Source organism: Lonchura striata, chromosome 4 (genome assembly GCF_050655825.1).
Source record: "Lonchura striata isolate lonStrDom1 chromosome 4, ASM5065582v1, whole genome shotgun sequence".
Lineage (NCBI taxonomy): Eukaryota > Metazoa > Chordata > Aves > Passeriformes > Estrildidae > Lonchura > Lonchura striata.
The window spans coordinates 64,897,898-64,917,550 of record NC_140706.1 but is presented as its reverse complement, the minus strand read 5'-3'; the positions used below and the strand labels follow the sequence as shown (position 1 = coordinate 64,917,550).

The 19,653-nt window shown below is 40.8% G+C and overlaps 3 protein-coding genes across 12 annotated transcripts in view; 1 reads left to right on the top strand and 2 right to left on the bottom strand.

Annotated features, from left to right (window-relative positions):
- Nucleotides 1–4,560, bottom strand: part of LOC110468494 (glycerol-3-phosphate acyltransferase 3) — a 14,308-nt gene extending 9,748 nt beyond the window's left edge. For 4 of the 6 annotated variants that reach the window (XM_085578284.1, XM_021526468.4, XM_085578285.1 and 1 more), the window contains exons 1-2: nt 4,418–4,560; nt 3,305–3,536 (exon numbers count right to left, since the gene is read on the bottom strand). In XM_085578284.1, coding sequence (XP_085434410.1) covers nt 3,305–3,460 — 156 coding nt within the window. In that variant the 5' untranslated portion in view covers nt 3,461–3,536; nt 4,418–4,560. Of the gene's footprint in view, nt 1–3,304; nt 3,607–4,417 lie in introns of those variants that run through there. The other 2 variants (XM_085578287.1, XM_085578282.1) reach the window with 2 other exon arrangements.
- Nucleotides 3,997–19,653, bottom strand: MRPS18C (mitochondrial ribosomal protein S18C). Of its 3 annotated transcripts, XR_014954930.1 has the most exons (7): nt 19,588–19,653; nt 19,390–19,463; nt 18,317–18,400; nt 17,831–17,888; nt 17,512–17,571; nt 10,205–10,381; nt 3,997–4,651 (listed from the first exon to the last, which is right to left on the bottom strand). XR_014954930.1 is itself a non-coding variant. In XM_085578288.1 (6 exons), the coding sequence occupies exons 1-6, from the start codon at nt 19,637–19,639 to the stop codon at nt 15,351–15,353; spliced, it is 372 nt and encodes a 123-aa protein (XP_085434414.1). In that variant the 5' UTR covers nt 19,640–19,653; the 3' UTR covers nt 13,334–15,350. The 3 variants fall into 3 exon arrangements, 2 of the variants coding, with proteins under 2 accessions (XP_085434414.1, XP_021382146.1); XM_085578288.1 differs by lacking the exons at nt 3,997–4,651; nt 10,205–10,381 and adding an exon at nt 13,334–15,394; XM_021526471.4 differs by lacking the exons at nt 3,997–4,651; nt 10,205–10,381 and adding an exon at nt 17,312–17,431.
- Nucleotides 10,808–17,536, top strand: ABRAXAS1 (abraxas 1, BRCA1 A complex subunit). Of its 3 annotated transcripts, none has more exons than XM_021526470.4 (9): nt 10,808–10,911; nt 11,977–12,067; nt 12,976–13,012; nt 13,437–13,503; nt 14,152–14,345; nt 14,934–15,053; nt 15,367–15,451; nt 15,949–16,057; nt 16,208–17,536. In XM_021526470.4, the coding sequence occupies exons 1-9, from the start codon at nt 10,825–10,827 to the stop codon at nt 16,633–16,635; spliced, it is 1,218 nt and encodes a 405-aa protein (XP_021382145.1). In that variant the 5' UTR covers nt 10,808–10,824; the 3' UTR covers nt 16,636–17,536. The 3 variants fall into 3 exon arrangements, with proteins under 3 accessions (XP_021382145.1, XP_085434406.1, XP_085434407.1); XM_085578281.1 differs by lacking the exon at nt 10,808–10,911 and adding an exon at nt 11,262–11,450; XM_085578280.1 differs by lacking the exon at nt 14,152–14,345 and having other exon boundaries at nt 14,944–15,053.

Genomic DNA, 19,653 nt, shown 5'->3' with positions numbered 1-19,653 from the left:
GTTTCTGCCTTATTTCCCCCTGCCCATCACAAACATGAACCCAGATTAAATGGTGTGTTACACTCAGTGTCTGAGAAGATGCGAGTGTCCACCCTCAGGCTGTGAAAAGGACTCACAAATCTCCTGGCTGCTCCATGTGGACTGATGAAATGGGTTGAGAAGAGTTTGTTTGGGATAAAAGCACAGGTATAATTTGTTTGGGTTTTGATGGAGAGGCCAGCTAAGGATAGCCATGTATTTAAAAGCACAGCAGTGCAATTTTTCACCAGCTGAAGTGCCTGCAAAATCTGCCATACTCCAGCAGGAGGTCACAGCATACATATTCTTCCATATCCTTGTAATACAAAATGCAAAAACTACTTGCAATTTTTAGTTGGCTGATTTCTTTTTCTCTAGAAGCAACAATGTTCCAATTTCATACAGAAGTTCAGATCTTGTAGAACTCCAGAACATTTCTTAGCAAATAGAGAGCTGCAGCCATTAAATGTGTTTCTTTGACTCTTCACAGGGCTCTGAGAGCATGGCATAGATTTCATCCTAGCAAATGCGTCTTTTTTTGCAATCACTGGAGTAACATTCCTGAAACAGCTTTGCTACTATCCTAAGATCCAACAAACCCCAGGATGGACAAAGCTCAGAGAAAAGACATTATTTACAAATAAAGTTTACAAGCATATGTGAAAGAATAACCCTAACAAAACCCAAACCATGTTCACCTTTATAATTTCCAGAAATATTTGAAGGATAAATTAAGTGTATCTTTAGACCTCACTTAATTTGTTGGGAACAAAAAAAGTGTTTCAGAATAAAACTCAAGTTTTCAGACCCATCACTAAGTAATGAGTAATGGTGGCATATGATAAGTCACTTTGATTTCTTGACTTCACTGAAGTGTTATAGCACTGTGAATAGTGATTAGAATAACTGGAAAAGATGAAATCATGCATGGAAATAATTTTTACCTTCTGCTGCTTTTCTGTCAAGGAATCTAGATACTTGTTATTTTAGAAAGAAAATAAATCATACATTTCCTTTGAAAACAAAACTTTAAAAAATATTTCTTTTTACTTTGAAGTTCTTGATTTCAGGCTCCACTCTAATATTTTTCTCAAGCTGCTGAACATGGAAGAAAATAAAACATGCTTTTCCTCTTCTCAGTTGTAAGAAACAGATAGAAAGAAACTCCTTGGGTGAGAAGTTTTCTATTATTTTTGCTGGTCTACATAACAGACTAAGTCAAATGCAACCCAGTGGAGAGACCAGCCATAGTGCTAAAGGTTGGATTTTTGCTGAAGCATCATGCAGTTGTTTGGCACTTCCTCAAGCAGTGATATTTCTTCAGTACAGTCAGTAGTGTGCTAATACATGTCTAAGCATCTTCAGCATTTCCAGCTCAGCTCTCCGGGAAGGCATCCTGTTTCACCACTCCAGAGACAGCAGGACCCACACACGGTCTCTGGGCATTATCCCATTAGCAATATCGTAGGAACACAACACCACAGCTAGAAACCAGCCAACAGCTCGCCAGGGTTTCAATGTCAGGTTGTTCATATCTCAAACAAGACTGCTTTAAAGCTGACTTATCCCAAGCTTCAGTGTTGGCTCTATTCTGGTGAAAACCCCCAAGACTCCAAGAACAGGCCCAGCAATTCCATACACAAGCTTTATCCCAGAGTTTTCCAGTCCTACCCTTTCCTCCAAAGAGCCTAGTGAGCCACATTACAAGCAAAACATAACACTCCACATGGAGTTGTGCTGTTCCTGTTATTAGCTGCTGTGGCAACAGGGAATTAGACACAAAAGGCTATAGCTGATCACATAACAATTAACTTATTTCCTTTTCAGTATGTTGATCATCCACATTGTGAGTACGAAATTATCACACTCATAACCTGTTACAAAAATTGTGGAGAGAAAAATACTTCATGTGCTTTACCTTCCTACATAAAACACACACTGAGTGGGTCAAAACATCTCTTGAAGTTGGGAAATGCACAGGAGGAAAAAAAAAAAAAAACAGAAATTATTTTGATGCCCACCAACTAAAGCAGTGAAGCTGTCCAAAGACAGGTTTGATAGAAGAGTAGCTCTTAATTAGGGTACAAGTAAGCATCTAATTAGCATACCACTGTCTGATTAAAAAATATTTCACATATAAAGGCTAATATTACATACAACCACAGCAGGCAGTCACTGCCCACTGACATCAGTATCTGAAAAATATAACCCCAAAATTTTGCAGTCATCTGCAAAATGATGTTCATACAGCTGAAGACAGATACTGCCCAAGAGCTCCTAATCACTATTAAAACAAATCAACAAAAACTCCCCCCGCCTGAAACAACAACAAACAAAAGAGAACATAAGAAGGATAAAAGACAGTTGGCAAGGTAAGATGGTTATGATATTAACAGGATCACACTGTTATAGACATGCTCTACTGCAAAACAGATCACTCCAAGTGCTTAATAATAAGAGCAACAATAATAGTAATGTTTTCTGCCACAAGTAGAAAGTATATTCACAGAAAGCAGGTTTATGCCAGAAGCACAAAGTCAATCTACCAGAAAATGGAAATGCTTTACTGTTCAATATGATGAATTCACAGCACCTACTTCTGGCTAGTAATGGATATCAAAAGCCAATCTTGAAAAACTAAATGGGATTCTGGCTTATAAAAAGCTCCAGCAACCTTTTATTGACAGAAGCAGGATCAGAATCTTATCCATGATCTGTTTATCTCTAGAAAAATTGCACTTTTAGAAGGTTGCACACAGATTCCTTTAAGTCTGTACAGCAGAACTTGTAACTGCTGGATCCCCCAGATTTAACTGGGTGAAGCAAACACACAGAATCAGTGTTCTTGCCTGGAATATTAATTCCATGTAATTAAAACAATCCAAATAAAACCACTGAAATTTATATACATCTAAAGTACATGTTTTTATTACTTACCGACTCCCACAAACTAATATATCTTTTTCTTTATACTTGTCAAGAGTATTCTACTTGCCTGAAGCATTCTAACAAGCATGAACTAGAAGAAAATACCATGGAATCTCTACTTTAGCTCCAAAACCCTCAAACCAGTAACAGATTATAAGACAGCACATAACTAAATATCATTAAAGACACTCCTCAAAATATTATAATATAAAATAAAGTTGCAAATAACACATGCAAGTTAATGGATTTTTTTTTCTGCTGACTTTTATGGCATTTCTATCAAATGTACAGATTTTTATTTTTTTATTAGACATGTTCTGTAGCAAACACATACCTTTGAACTAATTTCTCAACTTACCTCTAACATTTCAATTACAATTTTCATATAGAAATGAGAAATCCCCAGTGACACTCGAAATATCGAAGGAAACAAAACTAATGCCACAAACAAAATCATCCAGATAGACAAAATCTTGTCTTCTGTAAGGCCACGACCTTCTCTACTTTCTTCCATGTTTGCCCCTCCAAAATGCCAACCAGCTGCCTTTCTGAGGATATATGCTCATCTGTAGTGTAGAATCTCTAACACGCTTCAAGAGACAGAGGCAAAGAAAAATTACACATTCTAAGGGAGAAGGCTGTTGCTCACTGAAGACTGACACTACTGATACTCTTAGTGATAAAGTAATTTCTTACCGTTTGTCCCACCCTAACTCCACCCACTTCCTTGTAATTGATAAGCATTTGGTCACCAGGGGAGAAGAAAGAAAAGACATGATAAGTAATAATATATGCTAGATAATTAGATGCTGCCAATAAGGAAACCTTGTCAATGAGACAACTGGTTTTCACAAGGTGTCCTGCCAATAAATTACAGTACAGAAGTAGGTGGGTGTGTTTTTCAGATCGCCTAAAAACTTCTCTTATTAATACACATGAATGTTTGAACAAATCTGTGACTTATTCACTCAGATTTTCTATTTCATGGTAAGATAATTGTCTTGTTTTGGTATTTGAACAAATGAGTGAAACAGAAGCTTGAAGTGCAAGTCAGGCTTTTTCTATTTTATTTTATTTTTTAATAGCACATATGAAATGAAGATGCAAGTTTCAGCAGGCAAGGACTAACGAGGCAATTAACCTGCTCCCTCCACTCTATCGCAAATTTGCCAAAAAGGCCTGTATTACAGGGTTACAAAATACACTGTGATGAAGTAACAAGCCATCTATCTTCACACATATTCAACTACAGAATTGAAATGCAATAGATAATCCTGTTTTTCCTTCTAGCCTATCAAATTTCAATAATTTAATTCAGTATTTTTTAGAAAATACCCAGCTCAACCCCTTACATCAACCCTTCTGTCTTTTTGCATGCATCAGAGATGATATAAAGGTGATTTACTCTAGAACCTCAGGGGAGCCCACCAGCTACTTGTTTAAAACCTTCCCACAGAACAAATTAACCAACCTTGGTGGAAGGAGGATTTAGGGCACAACTTCCAAGACAATGACATGCTCATCCACAAAAGATCTTCCTTTTGCCAATACACTGGTATGCTTGTCTGCAGCCAGGGCTGTCCTTTTAAAATATTCCCATCCTCAAGTACCATTGCTTGGTTTGCGTTGCGAAGCAACTAGATGCCTTATAAATGGAAGAAGCTGCAAAGATCCTGTGTAAAATGTGCATCCAACACCGTCCAGGCTGTAAGAGAAGCACAGATGTCAGAGGGGGCTGCACCACTTCTAATTAACACCACACACCCAGGCTCCAGCACGCAGACTCCTGACACTCACAAGCCCATGCGAATCCATGGCACGCTTCTTGTGCCACATAGTGAATCCAGTAGCTTCTGTACATCCAAATTTGCTGCTGCATGACATCCCTCAGGTCTTTCAAATTACATTGCAATCTTATCCAGCAATATGACTTCTCTTTTGCATCTTTACATTACTTAGCTTCCTCACCTTTCTCTCTTCCCTTGCTGGCCACCTTCCGAGCCTTCTGCATCCTCTACAAAACCTCACTGGTTCAGTTTTTAAGTGTTTCTGCCTTCCCAATGCTCTTGCTCTCAGTGACAACCTTAAGCTCTCTCACCCCACTGCTGCCAGATACACCATTAACCACTATTTCTCATCTGCCCTGCCAAAAGACTCCTCTAGGAAAAACACTCCATTGTAAAACAGCTTTGCTCACTCATTTCTCTTTAGCTACTATTCCTTATTCTCCTTTCTGGTCTCTTCCTCAAGCTAACACCCATTCCTTAGTGGGGCTTGCACAGCTAACACACATTCCCTAGCAGGGCCTGTGGTGGAGAGCTGGAGGAGAGGGTGTTGATCCACCTGGCAGCACCTGTGAATAGCTGCCATCAGCCTCGGCACAGGGGATCGGTATGCACAGAGTCTTAAGTGCTAAAAGCCCCGTGGGCGGGAGGGTGGAGGTAATTTCTGGGACCTGATTTGAGACAGGAAAGGTGGGCAAAATGAAGTATTGCAAGGAACAGGAAGATGTGGTGACTCACTTGGTGGGATGCCTCAGCAGCAAGTTTAGGCACAAACAAGACAGATCATTTCTTAAAAGCACAGAGGGAAAGACAGACTTGCCTAGCCTGGGTGGGAGAAAGAAGTTTCCTCTCCTGGATAAGGGAGAGTTGTTTTTCATCCTGTGAAACCATATAAAGAAAGAGCTGAAGAGTTTCTAGTAGCCTCTCTATTGAGGTGGTCAAGTCATCCGGCCCAAAGGTACTACAAGATCCATATGGCCAAGGCTCTCCTTACAATTATTCTTTGCTTTATCCATTTTGTACCTCCTGAAATAATGAAAACCATTTTGATTTCTTACTACTGTGTTACCACTGATGTCACATGGTTTGGAGAGAAAAAGAAGCAAATACACAAACAAAAAGCCCGCACCTCAACCACCCAAACTGGGAATGACACCAAATTCAAGGAGATTCTGCACATCTACCTATTAACAATATGGAAAAACATTGTAATTAGATGGAAAATTGTCCCAAAACTATCAAAGGAATAAACCTGAGTACTGGAACTTGTCCAATTATGACCAAGGAGTTTAATCTTGTTAAATTTCTGCCACAAATATCTGCTTAAGCTTCTAAAGCATCCTTCTGCTCTTGAGACCATAAGCATAAAAACAACTGAGACCTGGTGGTCTAAGCACTGTATGTCAACTCCAAAGCATTTGAGATTGCTACAGAAGTGAATATGGATTTAAATTTTATCTCTGCCCTGAATGAAGGTAATGAATTTGCTCATGATGTGAAGAAGAAAGGAAATTCTTTATTTCTTCAAGCAATTCATAAAATGCTTCCTATTTTGGTCATAAATTTGGCATAGCTTTTTGCACCATAACACAATAATTGATGATGATATAATAGTAATTATTATTATTTCAGAAGAGCCATAAAATGTAATTTTTGTCAAATTCCAATGTGAATAGATATGCATCCAACACTAAGCTGAATAACTACAGTTTGTAATGTGACTACATAAATTTCCTCAGCAAAATAATTTCTTTCAGAATTATTTCTGCCATCCACTGACTAAACAAAGATTATGCATGTCATTCTCCTGCCCTTTTTGTTCGTATTACCAAGAGCCAACCTGCTGCATCACATCTGTTAAGAAGATGTGAGAGAGCTTATCCAGAAGAGGGAAAGTATTACAAATAATGCAAATAAACATGCAGCAACAAAATGTAGCATTCTTTTTTTTTTTTTTTTGTAAGGTCCAGTAAATAACAAGTGATGAATTTATACCAAATAACCACTTTTTTATTATGAAGTACCCATATATCAGGAAAAGCCACCAGAAAATGTGCAAAACTCTCTGTCCATTTGGAAAAATGGAACCCAACTTAGAAGGAAGTGATGTGGGTGACAGGAGGAATCCAAGAGCAAAGCTTCTTTAGTTCAATGAATCTCAAATTACACCTACAAGTATAATAAATTCACTTGAAACAACTTCTGGTCTCCTAGGAAAATGACAAGGAGATGGAATGGATATCAGCTGCCTACTCTAGGTTCTAGATCCTTTGAGGTCGTTCTGGTAATTTCATATTGCAAAACATTGTCTATTGCCTAATTGCCAATTGTCGGAGGGAACTGGAATTACAACCCATTTATTTTTCCAGTGCAAGAAGAAGCAAACACAGCACGGACCTGTGTCTATTTGTACTGCCTCACATGGAAGGGTTAAATCAGGTATAAACAGCCCTTTCCTGCAGCGCAGTCAGCTCTTAAGCAGGTTCAAATACACTGTGAACAGATAAACAGCTGCAGTGGGAGGTGATAGCTTTCAAGGAGTGCTACTATGGTTTTGCATTCCCTTTGATACACAAGGGGAACCCAGCCTGGAAATAGCACTTGCCAAGGTCATCAAAAAGAAGGAATCACACAGTCACAGAAATTTTGGCAACCACTCTTTCCAGGTATGCTTCCTTCCTGTCCAACAGTAACCATTCCAGTGACTCCAAAGGGATGTCAGGAGAGAGTCTGCAGCCTCCATTTCTTGTACCGCCTTTCTTATCAGACCACTCAAACATCACATGTCCCCAGCAGATACTGGCACATTAGTTTCAGCCAGGTGGTGCTTCAGATGCTGAAGTAACACACTCCCTAAGGATTAACAAAGGGATATTTCAACCTGAGGCAAATTACAGTTGTAGTGTGTTTTTTCTTTAATTTGATATTTGTTCAGCGTCTGTTCACCCTCCCTCTCCCTAACCTACTCCCCTCCCCTGTTGTCAATCTTCCCTAGCTCTTCCCTAACTCCCTCCTCTCCAAGTTGTCAATCCTCCCTTTCCCTGCTTCTTTCCCCAGAACATTCCCTGTCATTCCTCCTAGTCCCCTCCCCTGCTTCCAGAGCCTTCCCTGTCTATTTAGTGAGGCTCAACACCCTATTGCTTATTTTGTGTTACTCCACTCCCCTGTTTCCCCTGATAGGTTTGTGCTATGTTAGTCCCTCCTTAGACTCCTCCCCAGCCCTACCCTCATTGGTTGCTGTTCCTATACCCCGCCTCTTGAGTTCCTGTATAAAACCTTTGTTTGCCCTCCCTGGAGGGTGTTGGGGCTCACTGAATAAAACCATCCTGTTCATCTCGAGGTCCCATGTTGCCTTTGTCTGTCCCCACACCAAGAACTGGGACTGCAGAGCTCACAGGGGGAGCGGCCGCCCGTTCTCTTCCCTCGCCGCCAAGCACGGCACCGCTCGGGGTATCACGGCGTGAGGAGCAGCCCGCGATACAACATACAGTGATTGTGACTGTCAGCGAAGGTCAGCCTTCTATCATTTGATCCTTTTTTTAGGAAATATACAGAGTATAATTTTTACCTGTTTGGAGTAGCAACATTGTCCAAAGCTGCTTGCAGCCAGTATACAGAAATACATCCTGACATTGTCATTAGGCATGGGAAGATGTAATTATTGTTAAAATTATTCTTCTGACACCAGTTGTAGGGCTCCCTGGTATTTGTCTGTGAGCTTTGCCATGCTACAAAGCAGACTGATCTTTTTAGAAAAGCCTTGTAAATTGATGACACAGAGTCAGACAGGGCTGATTTGCCAGCATCATTTAATGTCCAAGGATACCAGGATCATGTTTTTCAGGACAAGAAAATGTTCCAACAGGACTGATCAGAACATTCTACACCCCAGTAATTCTGCTGAGTGTACTCAGAATGAAAACTACTAAGACCATCTCTTTTTTCAACTAAACTTTAACCAGCTACAACAACAACAAAAAGCCTTTTTTAGTTTTGCTTATGTCTTCTCAATGTTTCAACCCCACATTTATCAAATTCCTTACATGATTGCTACTCAAGGGTGAAACAATCTCTGGTAGATTTGTTTTGATATCTATCAAGACTGAGGTTCATGCTTTACATGTGGAAAATTCTCCAAAAGGCCAGAATAACCTTAGAGGTCACCTATTGCATAGTAAGCAGTGTCAGGTGCAATATTTATTTATGAAAAACACACTGTCTTCATGCACTGAAGTGCAAATATGTGCTTCTCTGCATTCTCACTCGGAGTTATGTCTGCTACTCTTTAGGTCTTTATAGAATCCATCTATGCCAGCAAACAGGAGCATGTTTATATCTGACCACAGTAAGATTGTGCTAGTTACGCTTTTATCTTTGGCCATCAACAGATGAATTATGACTGAAGAAAAAAACACTGAAGAAGTATCTTTAACTACTGTAACACTCATTAGGATGCCTGTAACACATTCAGCTCTGACTACAGAAGCATTATTGTTTCTACACAAGATAAATTCAACAATTACAGAAAGTTATTTATTGTATCCTGTGGCTAACAACAGGCTTGAGTCTTTGTATCTCAAAACAGGGAAATCCACTACTGTTCTGATTACATTTGTTTGTCTCAGCAATGTATAAATACCCACAGATGTGTAGGCATTGCACGGCTGTCAGTATTTATCTCATATATTGTCCATATAAATCTTGTTTGTGTATCGTTGACGCTGAATGCAATAAATTAATTTGTCAATGCCTAACACTTACTGCATTGATTAAATGCATACAATTTTCTCCCAGGTCTGGCTTAGGAATGACTGCAAGCACAACACAGGGTCTTCTGGGGGAATTCCCGAACTGAAGGACCATTTAGTTCCACTTTCAACGTGTCCTCCCCAAACAGCTAAAGAAGCTTGTCATATCATCTGTTCTTGTTGTCTCTACCACAGCAACATAGTCCATAATGGAATCATTTGTAGTAATATATCCCTTTAGATGTGTTGTACTTGTTACCCATTTAACACTACTGCATTGCAAGAAATGCATGGTAACTCTTTCCCATCAACCTTGTCCATCATTCTGTACTATCCAGAGACTTATCATCCCCTTATTCAGAGATCTAGATAATTTATGAGTGCATTGAGAATTGGAAGTCTTACCTGGTCCCCCTCTCTACTGTAACAATAATTAAGAATCACAACAGTTTTCCCTTCTAAATACTAGCATCATACACATATATTTCAAATAGCACTTAAAGAATTTTATTTAAATATAAATATGCCAGAACTCCTTCTAGATCTTGCAAAAAAAAAAAAAATTAAGGGAAAAGAAACTGTACTGAAAATAATAATTTTATATGCAACCTAAAAAACTATGTGTGAGACCTAAAAAGCATGGAAATACCTCTTGAAAGACCACAGGTCCATACATTCTATTTCAAGAGTCAGGAAATTAACATCTACGGATAAGATTGTACTTACCTATATTCCTGATGAATGACAAAATCAAACACTTGCTCTCCTGAAGTAAAGGAGTAAAACCTCTGTGGCCTTTAGATCAGATATCTGATCACATTTCAAAGAATGTTGTCGCTTGTAACTCTCTCTTCCTGAAATTGTTTTCTAGGACTTTCTTCTGGCTTATGTCAGGAATACCTGCTATAATGGGGAAAAAATGTTAATACAAGTATTAAAAATAAGTAAAATGCGACAACTCAAAAAATACAAAACATGCATTCTGCAAACAGTCTACACCTGAGGAGGAAGTGGTACAATTTACTGCTGTCAGATCATTATTTAGCATTATCATTACCTCCTTATCACATTTTATTAGGCCATTAACTCGGAAGATTCTCCCCACATTCTCAACAGAGCGAAGTGCATAGACATACAGCTGTATGTCCCGTTTCAAAGGGCACGGTATTAAATCTCCCTCCTTGCTGACTAGGCTTGAAAGCAGAGGAAGATCAAGCACCAGAGAACGTTTCCCACGCTCCGCGTCCTGCGGCTGGGGAGGTCCGGCGGGCCGGCCCGGGCGCGGCGCTGCCGCCGGCGGCCGCTGGGGGCTCCCGCCGCCCGCGGCCCGTCCCGCCATTGCTGGCATGGAGGGCGAGAGCACCTCGGCCCTGCTCTCGGGCTTCGTGTTCGGCGCCCTCACCTTCCAGCACCTCAGCACCGACTCAGACACGGTGGGTGCCGAGCCACGGTGGGGGAGGGCGGCTCCGGGTCGGTGGGAGAGGAGGGAGGGGCGGGCCGCCCCCGCCGCGCTGCCGCCGGGCCTCCCCCGCCCGGCCCTGCCGGGAGAGCGCCCGGGCGCGGGGCTGTCCCGCCGCGCCGGAGCCGCTTGGTGCGCGGGCGGCGGGAAAGCGCGGCTGTTCCGCGCTCGAACCAGGCGAGCGGCGGCTGCCGCGCCGTGCCCGCCCGGGCAGAGCGCAGCGCCGGCCGGGCCGCCCGGCTCCAGCCTCCCGCACGGCCGCGGACTGCTCGGGCTCAGCCAACGCTGGAGCCACCGCAAACCCACCAAGACACAGCACTGCCTCGCTGAGGATGTCTTCCTAACTGCGGGCTAGTATTAGAAAATGAGTGAGAACCCGCTCTGTTAAAAAAAAAAAAAATAGAAAAAGTTCGTTTTGACAGCATTTTTCCTCTCCTGAAACAGCACTCACACTTGGTATTACAGAAAATTATGATAGAATATGCTGAGTTGGAAGGGACCCACGAGGATCATGTAAGTCCAATTTCTAGCCCCCACACAGGACACTCCAATAATCCCACCACGTGCCTGTGAGAGTGGTGTCCAAACCCTTTGGTGCTGTGACCACTTCCCTGGGGAGCCTGTTCCACTGCTCAAACACCTTTCTGGGGGAAAGCCTTTTTCTCATATCCAGACTAAATCTCCCCCAACTCGGCTACATACCATTCCCTCCAGTCCTGTCACTGTCGGTGGAGGGAAGAGACCAGTGTCAGTCGCTCCACTTCTCCTCTTGAGGCAGCTGTAGAATACAATGAGGTCTCCCCCTAACTACAGACCAAACGGCCTCAGCCACTCCTGCTGTGGCTTCCCCACTGGATCCTCCACTATGTTTCCAGCCCTCCTTTGGACACTTTCTAATAGCTTTGTATTTTTCTTACATTGTGGCACCCAAAACTGCACACAGGACAGGGGGTGAGGCCACACCAGCACCGAGGAGAGCAAGAGTGTCTGTTCAATGCTACTGTTAATGTGATTGTTTTTTTCCTCTTCCCCTCTAAAGGAAGGTTTTCTCCTTGGAGATGTGAAAGGTGAAGCCAAGAACAGCATTACAGACTCACAAATGGATGATGTTGAAGTTGTTTATACAATCGGTTAGTGTGTCCACATTTTTCATAGCCTGCTTTGTTTTGGACAGTAAATGGCAGCTTTCAGTTTTGAGGGACAGCAGTCCACAGCAAGATCAAAGCTCCAAGATCCTATATGCTTCACCGATGTAAAAAAAAAAAAAAAAAAAAAAAAAAACCCAAAAAAAAAAAACACACACCAAACCCAAACAACCAAAAACACATAGAAGGGTTATTTTGTAACATTTTAACTGCTAAAAAGATTACCATTTTACTGCAGAGAGCACAGTAATTTAAAAGAAATAACAGTTCCTAGTTCCTTGGATGGCTACTCTTCGCCAAATATCTTGTTACATTAAATGTAACTTAGGGTTTAGACTCTTGTCTTGACTACATCTCAAACTCTCCTGGACTACAGCTGCCCTAGAAAATCTTTGTCTATTAGTGATGTGAACTGTAATATATTAGCATCTGTTACCTCATTTGGAGCTTATAAAATTATGTGTGTGAAGGCAAGCTCTTTAATAATTTCACTAAGCAATGCCAGATGTATTTTCTGTTATCATCTTGATGTGATTGGAGTGGATGTGCACTGAATAACTCAAGTGAAATTCTTCATACTACATATTTCTCCTTCACCTAACAGAAAGGAGAAAACTATGAAGCTTGATTTTTTCAGTTGACATAATAGAAAAGTATACAAAAAATACAGTTTATATAAGTGGTTCCCTTTACATTTGACAAAATTAATTAGAACATATTTTAAAATATTTCCTTTCTTCGCCTTACTTAATGTTATGTTAATGCATTTAATTTTAAGAAATTATATAAAATTATTTCTTGGTCCTTCTATCAGTTTCATGTTGATCATAGCATGCAGAAGAATATACATGTTGAGCTAATGAACGCAGAGTAATGTTACCTTCTCTTTCCAGACATACAGAAGCATATTCCATGCTACCAGTTATTCAGGTAAGAATCTTAAGGAAATGGATACTGAAAAGTTAAAATTAACCCTAACCTGAATTCTTCAGGTGTTAAATTTACATTGCCTAAGAAAATCACCCAGCTGTAACTATAGTAGCTCTATCAACCTTTTGGAATTGCAGATGCAAAATGCCTTATGCTATTCCTATTTTGCTTCTTTATGTCTTTTTTTTTTTTTAATGTTTGTCTATGCATATAGAAATAGAGATAAGGCATACTGCACCTTCTGGTGACCTACGATACCATATAAACTACAGAACAATGTCAACACACTGAAAAAAAGAGTATTCCATACATTCTAGCTCCTCACCCTTAATAGTATTAATTTTTTTTTTAAAGTAAGATGATTCTCAGCACACTATTTTTCCAGTCTAATTTCTTCCCCTCTAATTGTCCTAATTTTCTCTAGCTTTTATAACTCTGCAGGAGAACTGAATGAACCTGCCCTGAAGAAAATACTATCAGGCTGTAAGAAGGTATTTTATTCTTATATCTAAACCATACTGAGGATCTCACTCAAATTTTGGAGGCTGTTCTGATTATCTCTTGCATCAAGGTTTTTTCCTTTCTCATTTTAAACTTTTATAGTCCCTCATTCTGCTGGTTGAGGCAGCTACATCCTTTTCCTCCCTAAAAAACAGTTTAGCTTATCTTTGACTAGGATTTGCCTACATACGTGTCACAACCTTATTTTGAATTATTCATTTTCTCAAGTGAACACTTCAAGGATCCCAAAGGAATTACACCAATTTCCACCTTAAGATCAGTTGAGGTCAGCTCACAAGTGGTTAAGGACCACTTCATCAAAAGAAAATAAACTTTTTTCCACAGAACAAAGTTTTACAAGGGGAAAGTAGAAGCTGAAAAGAAACAACAAAACAGAAGAAAGCTTGCAATTTCAACTAGATCACAGGCTAAGAAACAGACCAATTCAACACATGGTTTTGAAGGAAAGAAGATGGGAATTAGGCTTAGAAGTTTTAAAGGTTTCAAGTAACTAACTGCTTGACTATGCACCCACTAGCAAACAATTCAGACATGACTTTGCACTGAATGAAACTTGCTTCAGTGACACACAGGGAACCATGATTCAACAGTAACTGTGAATTTTCTTCTGCCTGCAGAGTGTAATAGGATGGTACAAATTCAGACGTAACACAGACCAGACCATGACATTCCGGGAAAGAGTTCTTCATAAAAACCTGCAGTCACACCTATCAAATCAGGGGCTTGTATTCCTCCTTTTAACCTCTAGTGTGATGACTGAAAGTTGTTCTACTTACAGATTGGAGCATGGTCTACATCGGCCTCAGGAAGGGTAATGTCTACAGCATGTGCTAGAACTTGAAAGTTTCTCTACTTTGTTGCAACTGAATTAGTAACACTGTTTATTTTACCTTTGAAACTTAAACTTTTAATAAGATTATTCCTTTTGTTGCCACAGCCCAGTTGAATTCCACAGCCTTGGAATCTATTCTGGGATTGCCCTTTTTATCTGTAGCACCAGCATCACCAAGCAGACACTGTCAGTTTATTTACACACATAAGCTACTCCTGATCAAATTGTTTTGTGTACAGGACTTCAACCATATATGGTGTTCATCAAAATATTCAAATTGGTGTTAACTTTATCTTCAGAGATATTCTGCTCACAGGCTAGGCTTACCAAGCAAATGTTGCATTAATGTTTGTTGTAGTTAGAAAGAGGAGAAATTACGGGCATTGATCAGCTTCTGGATGCTCTTAGAGTTTGCCTTTAGCCTCATCTGTATGTGATATGATACATTTAGCAAGGATTAGCAAGGGTAATCCTCCCCTCAGATCCTGAATGGCCAAGAACATTCAACTTTCAATGAGACACCTTTGAATATTAATAGATCATGTTTTCACACTTACGCATTTTAAGTCTTTTCCAGAAAGTCCCTTTGGTTGTTACCAACTTGGGCATGGCAGAACAGCAAGGTTACAGAACAGTGTCCAGTTCCTGTGTATCCTCTGGTTTTGTGAGAGCCGTGAGACAACACAGGTACAATATGTGTTGTATTTACTGACAGCTGTAGCTTCCCACTACCACAACTACACTTACCTTTCTATAAAAGCAAACAAGTGCTTTTATAAATGCTGTAGCCATACCTTGTTTCATCTGTTGACGTGTTTTCTACAATTACTTACCATTCTAGCATACCAGGCAATTCAGTCCCTTATTTTGCCAGGAGCTGTCTGTCTCAACACAGGCATCTGGCACTGAAGTTCAAAATGCTTCTTTACTCACTAAACTCCTACTAAGTAAGCACTGGGATCACTAGCTTCCAATTATGCCATTCTACTCCTGGTTGCAGGTCAGAATTCTTCCATGAAGATGGGTCCCTACAAGAGGTTCATAAGATAAATGAGATGTATGCCACCTTGCAGGAGGAACTGAAGGTAAGCCAGGAAGGCCTGCCTACCTTCATCAGTTCTACAAAACCAAGGCAGCCAAGGGCTACAACATCTTGCACTGCATGAGAAAACAAAGCCCTGTCCAAAACATAGACAAACTGAAAGGTCAAAAAGTTCTATTTACTGTGCTGCACACTACATTCTCAAAGCTCAGGATTTAAGTTCCCATTTGATTAAAGTACAATGTTTAATCTTCAAGCCCATGAATAAATTCTCACAAGAGGATTATTTTGAAGAAGTACTATCTGACTACCTGTAGTTTGTTAGTTCTCCTTTGCCTAGATGGGATCAAATAAAACATCTTGCACTTTATTCAACACAAGGTTTAAGTTATCTGACAAATCCACCTCCAAATCATTACTTAAGCTTTTTACTACTATGTGTCCAATTTAACCGTGAGTACCTTCAAGGATTTTGCAACAATTTTAAAGTCAGCTACTGTGAATACTGTTAGTCTGATCAACATGCTCTTCTTCTTCCAGAAAATATGCATTAGAGTAGAAGTCAGTGAACGATCTGTAGAGAAACTCTTAGCAGAGGTGAGCCAATTAAAAGAAGAAATAAAGAGGAAAAAGCAACAAAATTGTTCAGGTAAGTTAATCAAATGTGATTCAAGCCTTGCCCTTCCAAAGTTGACTCAAGTGGCAGAAGCAGAAAACACTTCTGAACCCGAGGCAGCCAAAACAGCAGTTGTGCAAGAGGTTCTGCAACACTGACTTTGATTTTTTTTTTTTTCCTCAGGAGAAGACAAAAACCACCCAGCAGAGCCAAAGGAGAATGTTCTCCTTTGCCAGGCACTACAAACATTTTTCCCCAATTCCAGACTTCAGACATGCATTGTTTCCTTCAAAGGCCAACAAATAGCCAAGAACTGCTGTAACACAGACCATCATATTAACGTCATGGACAAACTGACTCTCATGGTAGAGGAAAGGGACTTCACTGAAGCTGAAGTAAGGCATCTAAACAAGCGTAAGGTCAGGGGGACCACATCAGTTTCAAAGTCATCCAAGAAGTCCAGATCATTGCAGCTTCACCAAGAACCATTTCAAGACCAAGAGGACAGTGACCAAGAAAGGAAGCTTATACTGAGTAGCACTGAAACAGATGAGGATGTGTTTGAAAAAACCAGAGATGGAAAGGAATACCCACACTCTCCTACTTTCTGATCTGTCAGATGACTTCACACCAGAAGCTACAGCTCGTGTATTCCAGTGATATATCAATCTCTTGCACTGCAAGGATGTATGTAACAGGGCATTTTTGCAGGTTGTTTTTTTTTCCCTAGTGCACAAATCCTGTTCAGCATAAAGATAAATCCAAGATGATATTCCCTCCCTTTGCCTTCCAGAGTTCCACCAGTCTTGTCTCTCTCAAGGCTGAAATCATATGCCACAGGATGCTATCAGTCAGATAAGCACATCACATACTGCCTCAGAGTGATACAACTTCAAGCTGCTGGTGAAGAAACAGTGCTACCCTCCTGATGCAGGGAGCATCAAATGAACACGTTACAGAATTAGCTGTCTATGTGAACTGCCACAGTTTAAAAACATTAATTTATCCTCAGGAAACCAGTGCTTATTTACTTCTCCACATCTTACAACCCAGCAAGGGGAAAACCAGCCACCTGAAGCCACTGGAAAACCAGTCTGCTAGCAAGACGGCTGAGCAGAGGAAGGGGTCCACAGTCCATATAGCTGCCAGTTTCTAATATTGCTTTAATCTTCCTTCAGACAATGACTTTCAGAGACTTCATTAAGAAAAATAAAAGGATGACTGACATCCACTCCTCAGTCAACCACACATAATGCTAGCAAACCACATTTCCAGCAAACAAGTATATAAACATGAAAAACAGCTTTATTGTTTATTTCTGTACAGCATATCACTCTGGATACTTGATGTTACATAGCTTGGGGTCTGTGAGAAATTGTGGGGTCTTAAACATAACTGGCATAAATCCTGTTAAAAAAATAGATGGAGGTGTTCTTAGTGGAAAAGTAGCCTTGAGTTAGAAAATTCAAAAGCAAAATCATACTTACCAAATACATGAGCTCTTTTAATGGCTTTTGTAATTTCCTTCTGCTTCTTGTTGCACAAGCCTAAAGAGATGAATTATTTTCAACACTAAACAAGTCAAGGATTAAGTCTTTCTAGAAAAATGCATGTGTACTTTTACTGTTAAATACAAAATGCATACAAGTAAGGGATATTTTAATTCCTTGATGCAGGCAACTAAGAGGAATACTGTTACAAAATGTATGAAGTTGCTTTCCAGAAAGACTGCTGATGCACAGTTACATAGAATCACAAAAATATTATTATTAACCCATATATGATTTAATTTAATACTTCACATACCTGTGATATGCCTGCCATAAATGGAGCCAGTATATGGAGAAACAAACTGGGAAAGAAGCTATTTAAAATTAAGAAAAATCAAAGTCAGTTTAAGAACTTTTTTTTTGAGCTTTGTGTTACTACTTGTATCTATTTTTCATTTTTTCATCTGTTTTTTCAGAATTCAGTTCTACCTGAAGAAAAAAGTACAGCTTGGAGCTAGACAGTATATTCTATGCTTTTCTATGCTTCGTGGCAGCCAAATTGTAACCAAGGACTCTATTTGTTAAACAGCAAAGTTGTCACACATAGTACATTAAGCATCTTAGCATGACTATATTATTTGTCCCTTGACTTACACACATTCCTACTCATAAGTTTTAAACCCCTATGCATATGAATGTATTTTTAATTGGGTTTTTTTTAAACGTTTCTGACTTACTACACACACATTTAAAAACAATAAAGCAGCTCCCTTCATCCAAGGACAGCAATTTTAAAGCTTACCTGCACATTCTTATAGTCCACATTTACTCCACATAAGACACATCTCTTTGGAGGGTCTTTGTAGGGGTTCTCCATTTGTATGGGCTGAAATCAGAGAATGATTAACACCTGTAAGCTTCTCAAGAATATAGAGAACATTTGTTACTTTTAATCCTTGAAACCAGAAGCGATATTTGGTGTTGCACTTAAGTTTTTCAATAACTTTATTAACTCAATTCTTTGTACCTTGCAACTTCAAAGACTTCTCACAAGTAAACAGCCGTTTATATTTCAGTAACAATGACACTAGCAACTCTATTAAATCATTCAGTAAGATAGCGCTTACACCTTCTACTTGAAGTCAAAATCTGCAGAAGCTGGTAAAAATGTAGTTCTGTCTGACAAGTCACAAGAATCGTTCTTAAAAAATAATTTCAAAGCAAATGGCCCAAGAAAGCTTCTGTGTGCTCACACATATTCTGAAGAGATTCAGAAATACCTCCCAAGGAGCTTCCTTGGGAGGTATTTCTGAATAGGCTGCTTAAGCTTCTGAATACACCCAGCACCAAATTCTTACAAGGTATGAAAGGTGATTTTTCGCTTTTCACAGAGTCACAGAACAGGCTTGAAGGGACCTGTGGAGATCATCCAGTCCAACCCCCTGCCAAGGCAGGGTCACCTGCAGCAGGTGACACAGGTACACATCCAGGTGGGGTTGGAATGTCTCCAAAGAGGGCAAGTCCATGACCTCCGTGGGCAGCCTGTTCCAGAGCTCTGCCACCCTCAGTGTAAAGAAGTTTTTCCTCGTGCTGAGGTGAAACTTCTTGTGCTTCTAGTTTATAGCCACTGGTCCTTGTCCTGTCGCTGACTGCATGTCTGAGCCACAGAGACATCAGGTTTAACAGGCTCTAGTTAAGATGTTGGAATACAGATCCGTGAGGCCTTAACTTCCAGCGCCTGATGACTCCCCGTCCTCGGGGTCTGACGAGCCCCGAGCTCCACAGCGACCAGCACAAGCGTTTCCAGCCACCGCTGCTGTCCTGCGGCGGGGGAGCAGCGGGACAGCAGGGCGGGACAGGTCAGGGAAGCCTCACCTGGTCCGAGCGCTCAGCCTGCCCCTCAGGCTGTCCTTCATGCTGCAGGCGGCGCGGCCGCACCCACAGCTTCGCTGCAAGGGAGAGAGCGTCAAGGTTAGCGACAAGATTAGAGACAAGGTTAGCGGCAGCACGGCGCGGCACGCACGCGAACACCCCGCAGCCACTGGAGACAGAGGGGGAGCGGCAGGGACGCACCGAGAGCCAGGCGCGGCCAGCCCCTCCGCGCCGCCACGGCCCGCGCCGCCATGACACCCGCGCCGC